The sequence below is a fragment of the Pseudopodoces humilis genome, chromosome 1, assembly GCF_049639895.1.
Source record: "Pseudopodoces humilis isolate 2021_Gansu_Grassland_sample_001 chromosome 1, ASM4963989v1, whole genome shotgun sequence".
Lineage (NCBI taxonomy): Eukaryota > Metazoa > Chordata > Aves > Passeriformes > Paridae > Pseudopodoces > Pseudopodoces humilis.
This window is the reverse complement of record NC_142200.1, coordinates 147,822,611-147,842,533: the sequence shown is the minus strand read 5'-3', so window position 1 is coordinate 147,842,533 and position 19,923 is coordinate 147,822,611. Positions and strand designations below refer to the sequence as shown.

The 19,923-nt window shown below is 42.3% G+C and overlaps 1 protein-coding gene across 1 annotated transcript in view; it reads left to right on the top strand.

Annotated features, from left to right (window-relative positions):
- DLEC1 (DLEC1 cilia and flagella associated protein) overlaps nucleotides 1-19,868 on the top strand; it is a 32,116-nt gene extending 12,248 nt beyond the window's left edge. The window contains exons 16-38 of the mRNA XM_005527812.3: nucleotides 113-287; nucleotides 1,558-1,651; nucleotides 1,884-2,014; nucleotides 2,323-2,481; nucleotides 3,269-3,408; nucleotides 3,652-3,805; nucleotides 4,896-5,006; nucleotides 6,063-6,193; nucleotides 6,545-6,730; nucleotides 6,822-6,880; nucleotides 8,040-8,191; nucleotides 8,692-8,795; nucleotides 9,471-9,541; nucleotides 10,198-10,415; nucleotides 11,419-11,553; nucleotides 12,810-12,932; nucleotides 13,904-13,998; nucleotides 14,088-14,172; nucleotides 14,705-14,914; nucleotides 15,813-15,974; nucleotides 16,858-17,011; nucleotides 17,611-17,731; nucleotides 19,350-19,868. Coding sequence (XP_005527869.2) covers nucleotides 113-287; nucleotides 1,558-1,651; nucleotides 1,884-2,014; nucleotides 2,323-2,481; nucleotides 3,269-3,408; nucleotides 3,652-3,805; nucleotides 4,896-5,006; nucleotides 6,063-6,193; nucleotides 6,545-6,730; nucleotides 6,822-6,880; nucleotides 8,040-8,191; nucleotides 8,692-8,795; nucleotides 9,471-9,541; nucleotides 10,198-10,415; nucleotides 11,419-11,553; nucleotides 12,810-12,932; nucleotides 13,904-13,998; nucleotides 14,088-14,172; nucleotides 14,705-14,914; nucleotides 15,813-15,974; nucleotides 16,858-17,011; nucleotides 17,611-17,731; nucleotides 19,350-19,458 — 3,079 coding nt within the window. The 3' untranslated portion in view covers nucleotides 19,459-19,868. The remainder of the gene's footprint in view (nucleotides 1-112; nucleotides 288-1,557; nucleotides 1,652-1,883; nucleotides 2,015-2,322; nucleotides 2,482-3,268; nucleotides 3,409-3,651; nucleotides 3,806-4,895; nucleotides 5,007-6,062; nucleotides 6,194-6,544; nucleotides 6,731-6,821; nucleotides 6,881-8,039; nucleotides 8,192-8,691; nucleotides 8,796-9,470; nucleotides 9,542-10,197; nucleotides 10,416-11,418; nucleotides 11,554-12,809; nucleotides 12,933-13,903; nucleotides 13,999-14,087; nucleotides 14,173-14,704; nucleotides 14,915-15,812; nucleotides 15,975-16,857; nucleotides 17,012-17,610; nucleotides 17,732-19,349) is intronic.
- Nucleotides 19,869-19,923: the final 55 nt, after the last annotated feature.

Genomic DNA, 19,923 nt, shown 5'->3' with positions numbered 1-19,923 from the left:
ACTGTTCATGGGCAGTCTGTACTTGAGAAACTTGCAGTGGTTATCAGCTTTGATCTGGCAATTAAACACTGTTTTAACATACTTAATGATTCTACCATATTTCCTCCCAAAGTTTAGTAGAAGAGGGAATGCTTCAAAACATCCCAGAATGCAGGGTACAGGATGTCATAGCACTGGAAATAGAAATTAAAGGTGCAACAGAACCATTTCATCTTCTTCTGGAACCATATGCCATTATTGTCCCTGGAGAAAATTTCATTGGTGCAAATGTCAAGAAAACATTTAAGGTTTGTGTGCTTTTGGCTTCACTGCCGTCATGTGGTTTGTGTCACTAGATGTCATAGGTGTTATTAGAAGATATCAGACAGTCAGTGTTATTTTAGTTTTCCTGAAATGTTTTTAAAGGAGGCCATGACTCCAGGAGAGTCTGCACTGAAATGCCCTACCCAGCCTGCTCAGTCCTACGCTCCAGGCAGCAGCCTTTGTTCCTTTTTCATCTCTCCAGTTTGATACCACAGAGTTTGACCTTTCTCAATGTTTTTATGGGTCACTAACCTGTTGCTTATCACTTTGTCACTCCTGTAGTGTAAAAGTTTTCCAGCTGGGAGGAATAGTCAATGGATGATTAAATTAGTTCATAGCTGAGGCACTATTCATGCAAAGAGCTACAGGAAGCACAGAAGAGCTACAAAAATCACATATGCTGCAGCTTACTAGATGTTATTCTTTCCTGCAGGTTCTGGTAATTTCTCTTTGTCCATTCTGGGGCAGAATGCTGCTGCAAGTGTCCCCTCACACAGCATCCCCTTCACTACAGCTCAGAATCCTTTTGATCTTAGACTCACTTGGGAAAAGAAAAAGGCCTGTTAGCAAGAGCCAGGCAGGAAGACATTTCACAGTTAATGGTTTTCCCATTTTTTCTTAGAGATCCGGTTAATCAGCATTTGGTTTTATGATTTCTCTTCCTAGAGTTTATTTTTTCAATTTAAGGCAGCCATACTTTCCAGTAATCTAGTATAGCTACACATGTGAGAGAGGCAATTAAGCCACTTACTGTTGATATAACAGCATTCTTTGCAGTTTCCAATTGTTGTTTTAGTCTTAAAAAGATAAGAATTTGAACTGTGCTTAGAGATAATTGTGCTTCAGAGAACAAATTTATTTGCTGTAATTAAGAAATAATGTTTTGACTAGATTTGAAAAGCAGGGCAAACATTTCAAGAGCTTGCATCTCCCTCACAAACAGAGCCTTTGGCAAAAAAAAAAAAAAAAATCTGCACTCAAAAGGTTTTCAGTTTATGTTTAGAAATTCTGTTACATTTTTTAAAAATGGGGGGGAAAGTTTAAGAGTCTCAAATATGATAATGTTCTTGGAATGAATTGTTAATGGATTCTCTTCAGTTTTGAAGGAGCACCTTCACCCGTGTGAAGGAGACATTGTTAAATAAATGATGACTCAAAACCTAGTTTGCAGTGTATCAGTGCTCTCAGCAAATAGACTTGTTGCTATGAAAGCTTCAAGTGCATTAATTGTCTCATTGATTTTAATTGTTTCAGCTGTGGAATTACAGCAAAACATTGATCAAGTACACATGGGAGACAATCACAGCCTGTGAGATAATGGAAGTTGAACCTCGTACTGGTGTCATAGGTAAAGTTTCTTTGACTTTCAAACAGTAATTAATGAAAGACATGACAGTAATTGATTATATCAATTTATGACAGTCACAGAGTACTATAATGCAAACTGAAAAATTATCTGATCCCCAGCCCACTGGAGCTATCAGGAGAATAAATTTGATTCCAGAAGCTTCAATAACACACTTGAAGCAGGTGGTTTCTTAAAAAAATGTGAAAGAGGAGCCTGATATTTTCTCTTCTAGATATGAATAAATGCTGTGAATTTGAACTGGCAATTTCTGGAAGCAAACCTGGGGTCATCAGCCGTAACCTGCAGTGTTATGTTGAGCCGTGTCCAGAGCCAGTTGTGCTGCACGTTGAGGCTGCTTTTAAGGTAAGGAACCTTGCAGTTCTTGCAGGAGGATGAGCTGTGTGGCCTGGCCATTGTCCAAATAAAGCTCTTTTGCCTCTCAATGGCTTGAGAAATCTTAAGTAGTTACAAACAGGAGTTATTTTTGCTGTAGTGACTATTGAGTCTATGTTGATATTCCCATGACAAACAGAATTTTTCTGCATTACACAGTGCATTTGCTTTCTGATATTCTCTGTGAAATCAAATGTTAATCCTAGAGGATATTTGTTTCTTAATGAGGCAGTTTTGGCAGAGGTATCCATTCTGATGTCTGTTTCCTGCTGTCCTAGGGTCCATTTCTTTGTATTGATGTCCCATCACTCCAGTTTGGTTTGACTAAGCAGGGTGAGACTGTGTCAAGAACCTTTGAGATTAAAAATCTCTGTCAGGTGCCAGCACAGTGGAGGATACAAGAAAGCCAGGTTTTTCTAGCTGAAAGGAATGAAGAGGTAAGTCACTACTACAGCTGGCTGTATTCTGTCCTTAGCTATTTTATTTCTTCTGCTTAGGAGTTACATTATTCATTCCAGCTATCAGAAGTTCTAAGTTTTGTGACTTCTTACAAAACTAGTCCTGCACAATTTCATAAGTGCATGAATTCTTTTGAGATTGAATGCTTCTTTACAATTTTTCTCTATTTCCCTTTATTACAAATCCCCTGCCAGCCTGATCCAAAGAGATATGGAACGTTTTCTGCATGACAGTGATTTCAGCTGCTGCTGATATAAGTAAGAGTTTAAGGCTTTAGTAGAGCTGAGATTGCTGAGCACTCCTCCCACACACCCACATCAGCATCTTGGATGAGAATCTGAGCCCCCGCTCCTCACTGATCTCTTCCTGTTTCCGCTCTCCCAACCCTCCTTCCTTACCCTTCTGCCCAAGAACCTTTCCCACTGGTGGCACCTTGCTGCTGTGGGGAGCAGGTGCTGCTGCTGAGGCTGATTGCTTCTCCTTCATGTTCCCTGTCAGTCCATGCACAGCTGACCTTGCTGTGCCCTTGCCTCTGACTGCCCTTCTCTCAGAAGCAAAGCCCTACCTCCTTATGAAGCCAGGCTTTCACAAAGCTGGCACTGTGCTTTCTGACATCAGCCTAGGTGGGGCTCAAGGGACAGAGAGAAAGGACACATCTGAGGAAAAATTAGACACTTGTAAGCAATAATTAAATTGTGTAGCTTCAACATTTTACTCTTGTTTGCACATGTCAAAAAAATTTCAGTTCCTTGTCTCTTCTCCCAGGTATCCACCTTCAGCATCCAGCCATCAGCTGGAGAAATACCTCCTTTGGGTCTGTGCAGAGTTTCAGTTCAGTTCACAGCATTGCAGTGCCAGCGTCTCCAGACAGTGCTGGAACTGGAGGTAGAAAATGGAAAAGGAAGGTAAGGAGGAAAAGCAGTATTTGTTCTGTTTTTCCTGAGGTTCACATCTGGTTTTCACTTCAGGTAGTTTTCTCTTCTACAACAAAAATATGAACTCAGAGTGGGGTTGTGTAACCTATCAATGAACTATCAAATTTCTAATATTGCTAAATAAACATAAACATCATTCTTCCCAGCATGCTGTTTTATTTCTAGCACGTTTCATTAACAATAACAATAGACCATCTGTGTGTTTATTTCCAGACATCTTCCTGTTTTTGTTGAAGTTCAGACCCCCCAGGCATGCCTGATATCTAGTCATCTAGTATTCACTGAAATTTATACTGGAATTCCTGTCAAAGCAACCAGCAAACTTTTTAACCAGACACTGCTGCCAGCAAAATACTTATGGGGAAAGGTAAATGCTCTTAATGGGTGAAGCATACAGAAGGGATGGAAATTCTGTAGGAATACAAATAATGAGTATTCTTAAAAGCTTTTCTGATGTATCTTTTGAGTAGTCATTGCTGTTTACTGGCTTGGGAGCAGAACTTCAGACCAACCTTTATTAAAAGACTATTTACCAGTTGATGTCATTATGTTCTTACTGTCTGTGGATCCCTGGGAGAATGGGTGAGCAGATGTGAGGGGTCATAGGATGTAAACCTACCAGAGTATTAAACAAAGTACCATGGCATTTTAAGGTTTGCACTTAATTTAGTAAAACAAAGAAATTATGGTGCTTTTGAATTGTGTCTGAATTCTGGTTAAATTTCACATTCTGACTGGGATTCAGCTTGCAGAGTAGGAGCCCTGAATTTAGTGTCAGTATTAAAGCTGTCTTCTGATCTCTCTTTTCATTCAGTCTCAGTTTCAGTCAATGGAAATTTGTCAGTGCCTTGGTCATTCAGATCTCCTCTGACATCTGGGGTTCAGCTCAATTGCCTACCTAAAGCACTCAGTGCCACCCAGGATGTCCTCAGGTGCCCAAGGCATCCTAGCAGAGCATGTGCATGGTATAGTACCTACAGGAAAACACTTTGGAGCACTTGGAGCCTAGGAGGAATATGTAGAGCATTTTTCCTGATATGTGATGTTGATGTGTGAACAGATGAGTGGAAGCTCTGGGTACATTCCATGCTGGCCACTTAGGGAAGGTGCCAACACCAGGATTTTCTCTCCCCCACCTCTGTTGTGTAGAGAGATGGGGCACATCTGGGATCCTGCTCTGATATCAGATAGCTTGGCTTCAGCCTGGAAACGCTTGAGACTGTGAGGGATGGCAGTGACTCTGCTCCCAGCCCAGAAACCTCAGCTGTGCACCTGCATGTACTTGGAGTGAATGTAGGCATCAGGATCTTATCACCCACTGCGAGTTTTAAAGCCAGTCTTGACAAACTGTAGGTGTTGCTGCCTGAAAGTGTCCTAAGCCTGAGAATAGCTTGGTCTGTTTAGAAGAGACAATGTGAGAGAACCAGCATGAGCTGAACATCCTTTCTGTTTGGCAGCTTGTTGGAAGCCAGGCAGCTTCCTGCTCCATCGTGGTGTCCCCCGCCAGTGGCATCTTAGGCCCAAATGAAGAGAAGGAATTCTGCATACAGCTGTCAGCTAACACTGTGGTAAGTTTACAAACTGATTCTATAAAACAGCAACGCTGGCCTTTTTATCTCACCTCCATCTGCCAAAAGGAAGGAGTTCTATGTACAAAACCACATGGTCTTTTCCCCATACAATATCTCTGAAATGGCTTTGCTTTAGAGGTACTATAGTTGAAGACGAGAATTGAAGAAGTGCACATGGTGTGCAATTTCTACCCTAACTCATAAATTTATATCTCAACTGTTCCTGTTTTCTTCCTTTCTTGAAGTCCTTACAATTGCTATTAATGCTTATCACTCTTCTTGGAGCTTACAGATCCTCACTTTGGATTATCTAGAATGATAAGGAGCAGAGTGGCATATATAGTGTATATTTGGTTTTCTGAATGCAGCTAGGCTTATAATATTTTGATATTTGACAACTTAAAGGGGGCTGATGGGACTGAGAATCTGCAAAATACAGAAGTAGAACTTTAAAAACTCCAGGAATTTAGAAAAAGACTTCACAAGGGCATTCAAACAGCTGAGCTAATGTGCAGCTAAATACAGGATCTTCCTGTAGATATGGTGTCTTAGTCCCATTACAGTCACTGGAGACTTAGGTTTCATTTATTTCCTTAGAAGTAGGTTTTCAGTACTATCAGAGTTAGTATTTAAAATTATGTATCTGTGGCACTTGGGAACATGGTTTAGTGGTGGCCTTGGCCGTGCTGGATTAATGTTTGAACTCAATCATCTTAGAAGTCTTTTCCAGCCTAACTGATTCTATGATTCAAGACTTGGAGTGTAGGAATTATGTCAGAAATCAGTAATGGAGCAGTTTTAGGCTCACAGGCAGCTGCAGATACAAAGCTGAGAAACAGCCACAAATTTTTACCTCAGTACTGCCTTCTAAACAGCTCTGATGCTGCAGAAAATGTACTGAAGACAATTCAGTAAAACTTCTCACAATTCTATTGTTCTAGATTTAATCCAGGGAAGTTTACACATTTTAAAAAAATAAATATCCTAAACAGCCTGCCTTTACTCTGTAGTATATGCTTCATTCACAAGGAAGCTTGATTCTTTGCTTTTCAGGGTGAGCTGAAGGACCTCATGCTATCCTGTAGCATAGAAGACATGGCTGAACCCCTCTTTCTGAGTATTTCTGGAGAAGTGAAGGGAGTACATGTCACCTACTCAGTATCTTCTGGCAATGGAATTGACAGGTAGTATCTGACTAATTTTTATTTTGTTTTTCCAATACATAGAATGATAACCATATTTTGGAATATGCTCATCTTTATATCTTTTCATATAAGTAAATATGTCTTTAATTTGGTAGACTGGCATGTTATACAGGATAAAAATTTGACCCCAAATAAATTTTTATATGGGAAGAAGTGAAACAATGAAAAGCAGAAAATGCTTTTCATGACAAAAATCCTGGACTGCATGCTCCTTTTACACTGTGCATGACAGCCACATTGCATATTGAACATTTTTAAATCTCCTGAAATCATCTATGGCATAAGAAAATAAGACCCATGTCTAAATCTTCCTGTTATTTTTTCTGGCAGTGATGAAGGACAAATGCCACAAAGCCCATGTGAGCTTCTTTTGGACTTTGGGTCTGAAGTTGCATTCAAAGATGTTATTAAGCGTCAGCTGATTCTCACAAATACTACTCCAATCAGAACACCTTTCACACTGGAAGCTGACTATTTTACTGCCTGTTTGCTGCCTCCAGAACAAGAAGCCTGCCCGTGAGTCTTGCTGTTCTGCATAATGACTCAAATACTAATTTAGGTCTGGATTAAACCTGAAATCAGATTTGTTTTTTTCATGCTCTTCAAGCTACCTGTTGAAAAGAAGAGGGCCTGTGACAGAACATGCAGCCAGAAAAGCGAAGTCAAGTATGAAAATATCACTTAATGCCTTCAGTGGACAGAAAGTGAAAGCCAGCTGGCTGCCATATTTAGAATGAAATGTGCCAGTCAGACACATCTTTTCACAGCTGGAGTATCTGGTGATGTCTAAACTGTTAAATTACTTAGTTCCTCAGTTCATTCATGAGTTTGAAAGCCCACATTGTATAAGCATTAGGTCAATCTCTCTCTTGCTCTTCTACTTTATTCTCTTTTCCCCTCCCTTTCTTTCTCTCTCTTCTTCATCTTTTTCTTGCAAACAACAGTATGAAACAAAGTTGGTGATTCTGGTGACAGTTCACTCCCAAAACACTCCCAGCACATGGGATGCAGAATGTTTGCCTCTTTCTCTCCTGCACAGTTTTCCAATACCAGTGCAGCAGGCTTTTCTCCCTCAAACCCTTTACCATACCCTCCCCACTGTGGAAAGCTACAGCACAGCCCATCTGTCATTTCTGATGTGTTGTACTGAAAAATGATAATATTTAGAGCTACATGAGACTGAGGGAGGGAGGAAATGGGAGCACAAAGCTGTGAAGTGTGGATGTGTCTTCTGTATCCAAAATAAAACTTGCACATATTGGTATCTTGCCATAGAATTTGGTATCTGTTCCACAGACAGAGCTTTTCAGCTGTTAAATTAGTGCTTAGGTTTAGAAGAATGCTGTTCTGACAGATTCCATGCAGGCCTAGGTGACTCAGAATGTGGAAAGGCTTTGCTTTTTGTAATTAGTTCTTTGCATGGAAGAGCACATGGCAAACATGGTAAACAGGCAGCTGCTAATGGAACAAGAAGTCAACACAAATCTCAACCTATTTATGTCAAATTGAAAGTGTTTTTTCATGTGACCAGTTAGTGCCTTGCATATCCCAAAGAGTGCTGGATCAGGTTGTTGGAAAGGTTGTCCTACTGTAAAATATTCTGGGCAAGCACTAACTGTAAAAAACATAGTAAGACCCACTGCAGAAGGAAATTTGGGTAAAGTGATATAAATGTGAGCTGTGTAAATGATCCCAGGGTTTCTAAGTCAGTGAGGTTAAGCTGATTAAAGGCAGCTAAAACTATGGTCCTATGTATTTTTTTAAAGATCAACTTTGTTCCATTTCCTCAAAATTCATGAAATGTTTCTTTGCTGTGCTCCTTCAGAGTATGCAGCAGCATTGCTGTCTCAGGGGAAGGGAGCAGCTTTCTACATCCAACCTTCTGCAGGAACTCTGGAGGCTTTCCAGCAGCTCACCATAGAAATAGCAGCTTACAACAACATGTGGGGAGAGTACCAGGATAATCTTGTCTGTAAGGTAGGTGGGGTTTCGGTTTTACCATGGCAGATTTTACACCAATTATATTTCCCAGATGCCTTTTTGTTAGAAATACTTTTTCAGATTTTAGGACTTTTATAAAAAATTCAGGGTGGATCTTGCTATGCCACTACCTCCAACGACATGTAAGGACCAATTGTTTGGTTTTAGGGGGACATATTTATTCCTTGGGAGGTTTCTATGTGCTTTGAAAATGACTGGCGTAGTTTTGATTTATAACATCTGTTTGGGAGCTGGCCAGTGCACTGCTCTGCTCTGCCAATACCATAGATTGTGTTGTGTAGAAAAGCAGCAGGAAAGCTGATAAATGCATGAGGGACTGCATTCACCAGCTGAGAAATGTTGTTAGCATATGAATTAGAGGCTGTCAAAGAAAACTAGTCTAAAGTACTTGAAAATCCAGTTTGCAAAACATAATCTTATAACACGGAGAACAAAAGTGTTATCTTGATTCTAATACCAAATACTCATTTTAATAGGTGGGAGACTTACAACCTAAATTAATTCCTATGCAAATGACCGTGAAAGGCTGTCCAATCTTCCTGCAGGTGACAGGACCACAACCAGAGCCACCCATTATCAGGTATAATGCAAAATACTGTCAGATAAATCAAAGAAATAAATACCAGTGGACTGCAGCCAACATACACACCTGCTCCATCTTGTAATATAATGAGAAGGTCAGCAAAGTGACAGTCAAAGTACAGTATCTGCTTCTAGAACATCAATACATTTTTCTCTGCCAGCACAATTGGAAAATAATCTGTATACTAGACTGCTGAAGTTTGCCAGCAGTCTGTGTTCTGGGCTTGCAATTGTAGAATTTCACCCAGTGCAGTCTCATCTGACTCTGGAGATGGCACATGGTGGCAGTTCTCATCATCCACAGCTCATTTCTCCCTGGCCCTTTACCTGGACCAGGAGAAATGCAGCCCTGAGGTCAATAATGGCAGGGGAGGGTTTAAACTCTCATACTGAAAATGGCATCTGCACCTCGGGATGAGGGGTAAGGGTTGGTTTTTGGGGAACCCCAGCACTGAACGTGGTTACTCTGAAATGTCTGAGACAACTGAAAAAACTGGGGAAAAAAGAAAAGAGACAGGTAAAATAAACCAATATTGTGCTTCTCAGTGTAGGCCATGCCTTACCTGAGAGGCACTCCAGTGCAGCCAGATCAGTTTCCCCTTTTAAACAACTCTTCAGTGGTTTCAGACACTTCTGTTCTCTGCATGCACTGACAGCAAGGTTCCCTGTCCAGGTTTGGCACTCGAGTCTCAGGAGAGTCCCCTGTGCTTCGGAGGGTCCAGCTCAACAATCCCACTCCCTTTGGTAAGGGTGGATTTTGTACAGCAAACATTGATGCTTTCTTTATGTTCCTTATAGAAATAAAAGTAGAAGGACCCATTAACATGTTAATTAACGGGCATACTTTTTTTCCTAATGAAGATATTTTTACTGAAGCTAATATAAGAGTTACTCAATGTGTTGCTAATTTGCAATTGCACATCCCATCTTGATGTAGCTGGGTTTGCCCTCATTGAAATGGTGGGAATTCAGGATTTTCCATCCTGTTTTTATGAATTTCTCACAACACTAAGCCTGGTCAATCAGATGTGCTACCTGCTTTTTACTGGTATCATCTGGCTCTTCTGTTCAGTCTTTTTAGCTCTGGAGTGAAACGGTAAGCTTTTCAGAGCAAAGTCAATCACTTTTTCTTTTTTTTTTTTAAATTCTACTAAATCCATTTGCTTAAACAAAATACTCATAATTTATTCTGATTATAGTTTCAGACATAGAAAGTAGCCAAACTATAGCAAGCTCTTAAAACATTTTCATTTACAGCAAACATGGGAAACCTAAGAGATACACTTTAATGCAAATCCAGCTGCCAGATACAAACTTGTTACTTGATATTCTGGTACCAACTGAGCCGTGAGTCCTCTCACTGACTAGAAGTAATTGTCCTTTTTTCCTTTCCCATTCAGATATCCGCCTGGACTTGGAAATTTATAACCAAGAGCCAGATGATGAAAAGCTGGTGGACCTGTTGGTGCTCTTTGGAGACCCTTTTCCTCCTGTGGACATGGCTGGAAACGGGGCTGCATCAAGTGGTAGCACCTCAGAGTCAGAGGTCGTGTTAAAGCTGGATCCAACTGCCATTCCCTGTGGAAGCATTTATCCAGCTTTGGAAGCCACGGATGAGGTCAGCTCTTAGGCTGTTTCTTATACTGCTGCTGAGATACATGATGGGTTTTTTGGCATGAAGGGTTGAAAACAATAACAGGAGATAGAACTTGTAACTAAGAGCTGGATTGTTAAAAGAAATGCCAGCTCCTCTCCCAGTCAAACACGCAGTATGTGGGTAGGTGGCTATGGGGATCAGCAATCTGTTTCCACAGTCAGCTATAAGCAATTAGCTCTCCTTAAAAGTGTTTAAAAAGCTAAAGAAATACTATTTAAAATACTGTCACTGACAAACTATTGTCGTTATTACGTGAAAGAATTAAAATAACTAAAACTCCTTCATTTGGCTCTGCTTTTCTCATGGGTGCTTTCTGGTGTCAACATGTGCTGTAGGCAGGGAGTAGAACCTACCCTGCAAATTCCGAATTGCAGCTAATTATATTACCTATTATTATAGGTATTTATCCCAGTGATAAAATTAGATTGGTTCTTTTAGAATATGGTAACATCTATTACTCAAGAAGTTTGATTATAATGTGGCAATTTACTGTCTTGAGGGGCTGGGAGTGACAGGGAGAAGGTATCCCCCAGGATATTGTACATTTCTCTGACAAAAGCTTCACAGGGAAGATAGTAAAATCACATTTTCTCTGCTTCAGCTCAGCAAGCACAGTTGTTTTGAACACAGCTCTAACCTTTCTTGTGCACGAAGGGAACAGTGTTGCCCCAGACTACTAGTTTGTATAATGTGCCAGAAATATCATAGTTGGGCACTTCTCTAGGCAGGGCAGGACTCAAGCATGCACATTTTCCAAGGAATTCAGAAGCAGTTTCAGGAGAGCTACTCTGTGGATGAGAAAATTAATGTAAAGGACACATCCACGTGTCCGGCCCTTGTGCCAGAAAGAAACTGGAGCTGGCCATTCTTCCTGACCAGTGCAGCAGTTCCCTGTGCACATCACTCACATTCCTCCCTTGCAGTGTAACAGTTTTAACCATTCCCCACCCCTGTGTCTCTGCAGTCTCCAGGTTCTGACAGCAAAGAGAAGGAAATCAGCAGTCAGGAGTCTACAGGAGAGAAAAATATCTCTGTACTTATCCGACCTCATGAGGGGGTCCCTGCAGACAGCCCCTACTGCACTGCTCCAAGGCAGATAGTAAGCTTTTATATTTTCTTTGGGCTTAGATTTAACACATTTTTTGCAGGGCAGAGGAGACAGAGAATGAGAAGGAGGAAGCTTTGAGTTTGGTTTGAGGTAGACTCTACTAAAGAGTGAAACATCAGGCTGGAAGGCTTTGGAGATGATCATGAGAAGAGTTTGCAAGGTCAACAGAAAGTGTCCTACCTACATCTGAGCAGTGAACTGATGACTGGACTTAAGTGTTAGTTGTACTCCAGAGTGGCATCTCTGGTCTTCTCACTTGGGTTGCCATGGTGAAATGTGGGAGCCATCCAGCCTGAAGCTCTGGAAACATGCAGAGCTGGAAATCAGGCTGCTGGGCAAGGAATACTCGGCAGACAACTCTTGGATAAACCATTGTAACCCCCAGTGCTTCACAAGTAAGTTATGCAAATACAGGCACAGTGCCACAATCCCATGGGAATATCATAAAGTAAAGACAGCATTGGAAAGATCTACCTGTGAGTGACAGGGTTGCCCAAAACATCAGTGTGCCAATTTTATTTTTAAATATTTTTTTGCCAAAGGGTTTCAGTTACAAGTTAAAATGAGCTAAAGATTACATAAAAGAAATGATGACAGAAATGAAGCTGCAGTCAGCTCTGAGGTGGCTGAGGCTGAGAAAGGTCAGACAAACAAGTGTCTCGCTGTGGAGGCAGCTTTTGTGGGGTGTAGCCAGCAGCAATATCAGGATCTAACCATAACCTGCATAATTCACCTGAAGAAAGCAGAATCGAGTCAACTTGTAAATCACAGAAAATCCACTGCAGCTGGCTGTTGTGTTTGATTACGTTCCCTGCTGTCATGTAAAATTAAAAAATAGCCAAGACTAAACTGAATTGTAAAATACTTAGTTCACACTTGTAATTCTTCAAAAATTGTTTCATACGTATGTAAGTTGTGGAATAATCACCTGAGGTAGTCAGGGAGTAAGAGTGGGCAGAACTGGGTATTTTTAAAAACAAACAGATGTTACACATGTTTATATACTTAGAGAGTTGGTCTCTAACTATGCTTAAACTCTGTTGATGCTAAAAAGTGGCCACAGTGATATTTGCAGTTTGAAGTAATTGTCAGTTTTTCTGTCACATGTTGGCATTTTCATGCAAGCCTGAGCCCGTGCCCGGGGGATTTCGTGCTGCTTGTGCAACTCAGTTTTGGCAGCTGAGTCCCGAGGGTTCTTGTGCAGTCCCCGGCAGGTCCCTGCACTAAACACTCTCTCCCGACCGCAGGTGGTTCCAGGAGGTGGCAGCAGCGACGTTTACATCTCCTTCACCCCACTCGTCCTTCCTGACACCGAGGCTGAGCTGGGTTGTGAAGCGGTGCTGCTGGGCTTCATGAGCCTGGATGACAAGGTAAACCAACTGTCACAGCAAGGCCAAAGGTAATTGGGAATATCGTTTCCCTTCCTGTAATTTATGTACAGGCTGCTGTTACCTGGCCAGTCTGTGTAAACAGTCCTGTTCCTGCTATCCTGTACATCCTTCCTTAACCAGGGCTGTTCATTTGTTGCATTTCTCTTTGAGCTTGGAAGCATTCTGGGGTGGGAATGTCGCTGTCTTCTTGCATTGTCTGGGGCAGCAGATCCCAGACAAAAGCCCAGGGTTTGAAATGCTGTCACAACATCAGGTTTTAGTGATAACAATAGTTAACAATGGAAGTGAGACTCAGGACTGCTGAGTCCTGTTCCTGGCTCTGCATCCACCTTCCTGTGTGAATTTGGACAACATGTCTCTCCTCTGGGAAACTTCCTCTTCAACAACTGCTGATATGAGGCTTGAACAGTGTTTTATGAATGGCTCAGCAATTCTCTGACATGAATTGTTGCAAAGGTGCAATGTAACCTAAATGAGTGATAATAGAATGTTCAATAAAAACCCAAATAACCCTTATTCCTGAAGAAAGAAATGTAGAATAATAGAGACCTGGAGTGGTGTGGGTTGGAAAGGACCATCTAGCTCCACACCCCTGCCATGGGCAGCGACATCTTTAACCAGAATAAGTTATTCCACACTCCATCCAACCTGTCCTTGAATGCTTCCAGAGATGGGACAGCCACAGCTTCTCTGGGGAACCTGTGCCAGGGCCTCACCATCCTCAGGGTGAAGAATCCCAATATCTGATCTAAACCTGCCCTGCATCTGAATCACCCACAGCCTTTCAGAGTTCAGCTACTGCTTGGCCTCTGCTGTTCCATCACGTCTTACAAACAGGCACATTGCCAAGCACAATCCTATTTTGGCTGACAGTCTCTCGGGCTCAAAGTAGCATTTCAGGTTTAGTGCTACCATTTCCCACATGGTTTCTGTTCCCATGTTGCTGTCAGCTTGTGAGGATGGTGCCTAACAAGGTGCGGCGCGGTCATGGCTATGAAGCTCCACCGTTACGGGTGTACATGGAGGCTGTCGTGAGGCATCCCTGGTAAGTCCCACCGTGCTCACAGCTGGCACCCTCAGGGAATGGGTCAGCCTGGGACAGGGCTGTGACCAGCCCTGGTTCTTTACACCCAGGTTAGAAGTGGAGATGGATCACGACAGAGGAATGGTGTTCTATTCAGTGGCGAGTGATCTCCTAGCTGCTAGGCCTTTTTACGGAGTAAGTATTTCCCACATCGATGTACTTGGCTGCTTTGTATTGCTGTGCTGCTGGGAGAATTCCGAGCAGTATGCACATGGCTGTGAAAATGTGCTGTGAAGATCCTAATCACCAGTAGGCTCATTTTCTATATTGCACATAGCAAGGGAACAAGAAAAAGCACTACAAGTACTTATTATCCAGGAATAAGAAAAGCTGAGCTCAGACAATGCCTGTTTTATTAAAATTTTTCTTTCATTGTAGGGGAGTTTGTAAGTAGAAAAATAAGTTCTGATTTTCAGGACATAAAGGTCCAAAAGCAAAATTAGTCACTTCAGTTGCTGTAACTCTTTACATTTGAAAACTGAGACTCTATTACACTATTTTTATTTTGGTTTTCACTCAAGGAATGTTAAATAGCACAGGTAGAAAATACTGGGTTGCTTTGGGGTAAAGTACTTCAGAACCCTGCTAGTGCTCCATGACCAGACAGAGCAACACAAACCTCTCCAGGGAGTTAAAACTGACAAGTTCTGAATCATTTCTCCCCCAGGTTTTGACAGATGCAGTAATTACTCAGAGTTTGAAACTCATGAATTGTACCAAGGTTCCTCTGTACTTCAGGCTCTTTCTGTCTACGCCCTCTACACCCTTCAGCTTCTCCATCACAGATCCCGAAAAGAGCACCAAATCATCCCACAGCAAGAAGAAGGAAAGGGAACAGCAACTGCAACATGTACTTTATCCACAGCAAAACATGCTGGTAGGCTCAAAAATAATAATCCTGTGCCAGAATAGATTTTAGCACTTGGTATGTTACTGTGGCCCAGATGAACCACAGAAAAACACAACCAGCATGGAAGTCTCCCAGTTTCAGGGGAAATGGTGGTGTATTAGCAAATGCTAATCACTGCCATTTTGCCTGCTATATTGCAGGTGCAGATTATTTTTTCTGCAAATAATCTTTTATGTTCCTGATGTGCTTTTCCCGTCAACTCTGGCCGATAGCAAACTCCTGCAGAAAACCCTGTGGGTTTGGAACACACTTAAATCAATAGCCATAATATAAATGTTGGACAAATTAAAAGATTTTCAAGGACTGCAGTCTTCCCTCATTTCCTTGAATTAGATGGAGGGAGTGCAAGGAGAGGAAAATTTGATTAGTTTTGGGTGTACAGATTACATTAAAGGAAACAAAATCCCAGAGTAGAGAACTAGGTAACATGCAAAGAATGAGTAACTGTTGCCTTTTTGAAGTGTGCTTCTCATTTTATTGTGTTCATTTTGACATAGAGACATACACATTTCAATTCTACATATGTGGGAAGAAAGAGGATTTACATATCTAAGCTTTGGGAGCATGATATTTGTACCCTCAGGAACTCAAAACCTTTCGCTTGCTAGAGACTGTTTCTCCCCTGTGGTTTGGAGATCAGCTGTTCACCTTTACACTCCATCTCCGTTTTCTGGATTCATAGGAAATAGCTGTATTTTTTTCTTCAATTGTATTGCTTTGTTCCAGTGGGAATTTGGCTGCTGGCACGACACCTTTGGGTTCCAGTGGGAAAATATGTGCCTGGGCCTTTGTGCAACGTGTACTTTGGATTTCCTGCACACAGTGTCATCTTATGTGATGGTCATCAGAATTCCTCTTCCCACAGGTGAAAGTGTCATTCCACACAACTCTGGAGTTACTTAGGTATCAACATTTGCCAGAGACCCAGCTGCTTCCTGGATGCCAAGTGCTCCAGCTGGAGAATGGAGAGAGAAAGCTGAAGTTTAATCAAAATCTGGTCATTGAGCACAGTAACTACACTACCCAGGTAAGGTCAGGACAGGATCTCTGGGCCCTGGGAAAGGGCTGTTTCAGCAGCATCCCTGACTTGGATTAGGGTTTACTCAGCTTTGAATTACAGGCACCTCTGGAGTAAATGGGGTCATCCAGGTAAGATAAGTGGCTGTGGGGTTGCTCTCTGCAGGTACTCCCAGGTAGGCTGTGCAGGTTGGGGTCACACCCTGGTGCTGGTCCCAGCTCTCTGCATGGAAGCCCGGGTGACACTCAAAGGGCCACACACCCAGTCACAGGATGACTCTGTGACAGGGGTCAGGGCTGTCTCAGGGAACAAACCATGCCTGAGTCACCAGGCACTGCCTCCTGCAGCACCAAAGGACTTCTGGAAAGGCTCCCAAGTCCACTGAGCACGTGTTCAAAGCCCCATTCCCAGCCTTCAGCATCCCAGTACACTGCAGGCACTTCTATTTTCTTTTCATTCCAGGTATTTCTGAGGCGTGACCTGTGTCAGACTGAGCACTATATCTAAGATACAGTCAACTGCATCATAATCTTGGGCAATCTGCACAAACTGAATGACTCACAGTGGGCCATATACAGTCCTGAGGGACCAGATGCTGTAATGTCTGCAGCTCCACAGAAAACCCTAAAAACAAATGAGAACGTTCACTCCTGTTCATTAAGACCACAGTGTCTGGTTTGAAAACCTGTCCCAAAAAAGTAACACACTTTTACAACAACTCAATTCACTCAAGGCTGTAGAATAGAAATTGACTCTAGTGTGAAAAAACACAGAACAATGACTCTTGATTCAGTGGTTGGGGTTAAGAATAATCCAGCTGGAGCAGGAATTATTAAAGCTCTTTAAAAATGAGATGGGTTTTATTCTCTTTTCCCTTTCCCCTGTTTTGCAGCTGGTCCCAGTGACTGCCTACCTCACTATTCCAGTCCTGGAGCTCTCCCGTGACATGGTTGATTTCCAGACCTGCTTTGTTGCACAGACCAAGATAGAACATGTCTTCCTGTATAACCGGAGTGGCTGCAGAAGCTACTGGACTGCTTTGCTGGGTATTCTGCGATTCTGGTTTTGCAGTTGGTTTCTTTGTTATAGAGTTTCACTATTCAGTGTTTTTATCAAGACTGTATACACTCACTTGATATAGAGGCAGTATGTGATGATCTTGGGTGCAAACATATATGGTCTGCTCTTATTCTCACTTATGTGGGCTTTTCCCCTCACTTTTTTGACATTATTGTACCACTACTGATTTCAGCAGTTACTGAACATCTAACCAAAAGATTGAGTCTCAGCCCTCACAATTCTTGGACATGCTCTTCTCATTTAAATCATCAGTCCTGAGAGGCAACAGTGGTTCCTCATGGGTTCAGTTTGAACATGAGCCTAATGCTGTTAGTAACAGATGGGCTCCAGAGGAAAGAAGATCAGGGCCTTATTATTTCAAATGTGGAGAGCACTGATCATTGTTTCCCTTGATTAGAACATGAAAACAGAGTCTGGGCACATGCAGAAAAAATGGTTTCTCTGATAGTGTGAGACATGATTTATTAGTTGCTCAGCAGAGGTGAATTGGCCATGAGTGCTACTTGCTGTACACACACAAAGGGTCTTGTATGGCTTTGTTTAATATTTGCCCCTTCTACTGCAGATGAACAGAAAAGGTCTAAAGCCATGGAAGTATTTTCCATCTTCCCAAATAAAGGCATTTTGGAGGCACGTGAAGGGGAGGCACCTACCAGAGAGATTCTGCAGATTAGTTTTACTGCAAGGTACAGTTAACAGGACTGAAATTGTGCTGTTGACAGAGAGCTGGGGGTATTCAGCCTGGAGAAGAGAAGGCTCTAGGGAGCCTCAGAGCCCCTTCCATTGCCTAAAGGGGCTCCAGGAGAGCTGGAGGGGGACTTGGGACAAAGGCGTAGAGTGATGGGACAAGGAGGAATGGCTTCACACTGTCAGAGGGCAGGGTTAGATTGGAAGGAACTTTGGCATTGTGAGAGTGGTGAGGCCCTGGCACAGGCTGCCCAGAGAAGCCATGGCTGCCCCATCTCTGGAATTGTTTCAGGCTAGGCTGGATGAGGCTTTGAGCAACTTGTTCTAGTGGAAGGCTTCCCTGCTCGGGGCAGGGGCTTGGAACAAGAGGAGCTTTGCTGTCTTTTCCAACCCAGGACATTCCATGATTCTGTGATGAACCAAAGACTAATTTCTCTGTTCTGATTAGAGAGACACAACTCCTGTAAAAAACAACAAAAAAAAAATCATTTTCCATTACAAATTATATTTGGAGGTTATCATATGGTGGCAGGAAATTAAAATAAGTCTATCCCAGTGATTTCAGTGAGCTCTGAAAACTGCTGACAGGGAAATGTCAAGCAAACTTGTTGTTGTCCTAACTTCCATCTCCTTGGAACACAATCCAGTGATTTCCATCACTACCGATACCGCAGTGGGATGGAGCCTTGAGCAGCTGAACTAACTGTCCCTACTTAGAGAAGCATGGTGGACCAGAAGCCTCCCCAGACTTCTAAATTTTTCTGCAGTTCTTCTGAATATGCCTGAAGCACTTCTTTTTGTCTGACAAGTACGCTAATCAGCATGGCTGAAAATGCCTGGAAATACCAGAAAGCAAAGATGTTGCTGTGTAGCAGCCAGCTCATCTGTGAGGCTCCGTAGGAAGAATTCCCAACACCAGCAGAGTGTGGGATCAATGTGGCGATATGTGGGATCAGTAGGAGATAATTATATGCAAGATATGAGATGATTTTAATAATTCACCTCCCCAGATCAGTGGTCCTTCTGCAGGGGAATTGTTTTATGAGAAGGAAAGAACAAAGACTGTCTGGCAGAACAGGCATTTGCCTCAGGCCCTTACAACAGCTGGCACTTGGACACAGAGAAGCCCTTCAGAGGAAGGGCTCAGGAGCACTGAGTGGCATTAGCCTTGGGCAAATTATGCTCTTCACCTTGGTGCAAAACTAGAGTTGTTGTAACCTTTTTGGTGTTAATTTACAGTTTGGACTCCACTGACTGCCTCTTGTCTCAGGGGAGTGACAGAAACTTTTCCCTACAAACTTCATTTTGGGGAGGAGTTTACACATCATGACAGCGCAGGTGTTTGCTCCCAGCAGAGCCACATTTCATTTATTCATCTAAATCAGAATTTCACAAGTATGGTGATATTCTCATTCATTCAAACATGAATCCAATGTCTTCAGGCACAGACCTGAACATTCTTTTTGAACACCATGTATTGTACCCATGGAGCACAGCCCTGTGGGCTTGGCACTAACATTAGTTAGCATTCTTAGGACACCATTCTCCCCTTTTCCTCCCATCCCTAAACACAGGACTGCGCATAGCTGTAACTGAACTTTTTACTGTGCATTTTAGGAGCAACACTGACTATGAAGCTGTTGTGACCATTTCTGGAATGCTGGAAGAGAAGCCTTGCAAGCTGCACCTCAGAGGGCGAGGAGTACACCGTGGGAAGGTGCATTAAGCAGGACAGTGTGGGACAGATGTCAAGGTAACAGGCTCGATGCAGATGTGCCATCAGCTGAGCCTGTATTCTCATCTATGCAGTTGTTTTAGTGGGAACTGGAATTTTAGCAGAATAAAAATGTAGGTTATGAGGAAAGAAATTCTCATGGTACCTTAACCAGCCGTAATCACACTATTATGATTATAAAAACTATGCTGTTACTTTTATTGCTGTGATAAGCTTACCTTTAGGCAAAGAACAAGGTTTTAAATTGCAAAGCAGCTGTGTAAGCCCTCTGCAGAGCCCAGAATGCCTTGATTTACAGCTAAAGACTATTCATACCTTAAAGTAGCTTTTGTTTTGCCTCATTTATTTGTTTGACATTAAAATGGACATTGACACATAATAAAAGCAAGAATTGGTGAATAGGCCAGCATTCCCCAGGCTGTTTTCTCAGTGCCTTACATGAAAAGGGGAAGAGTC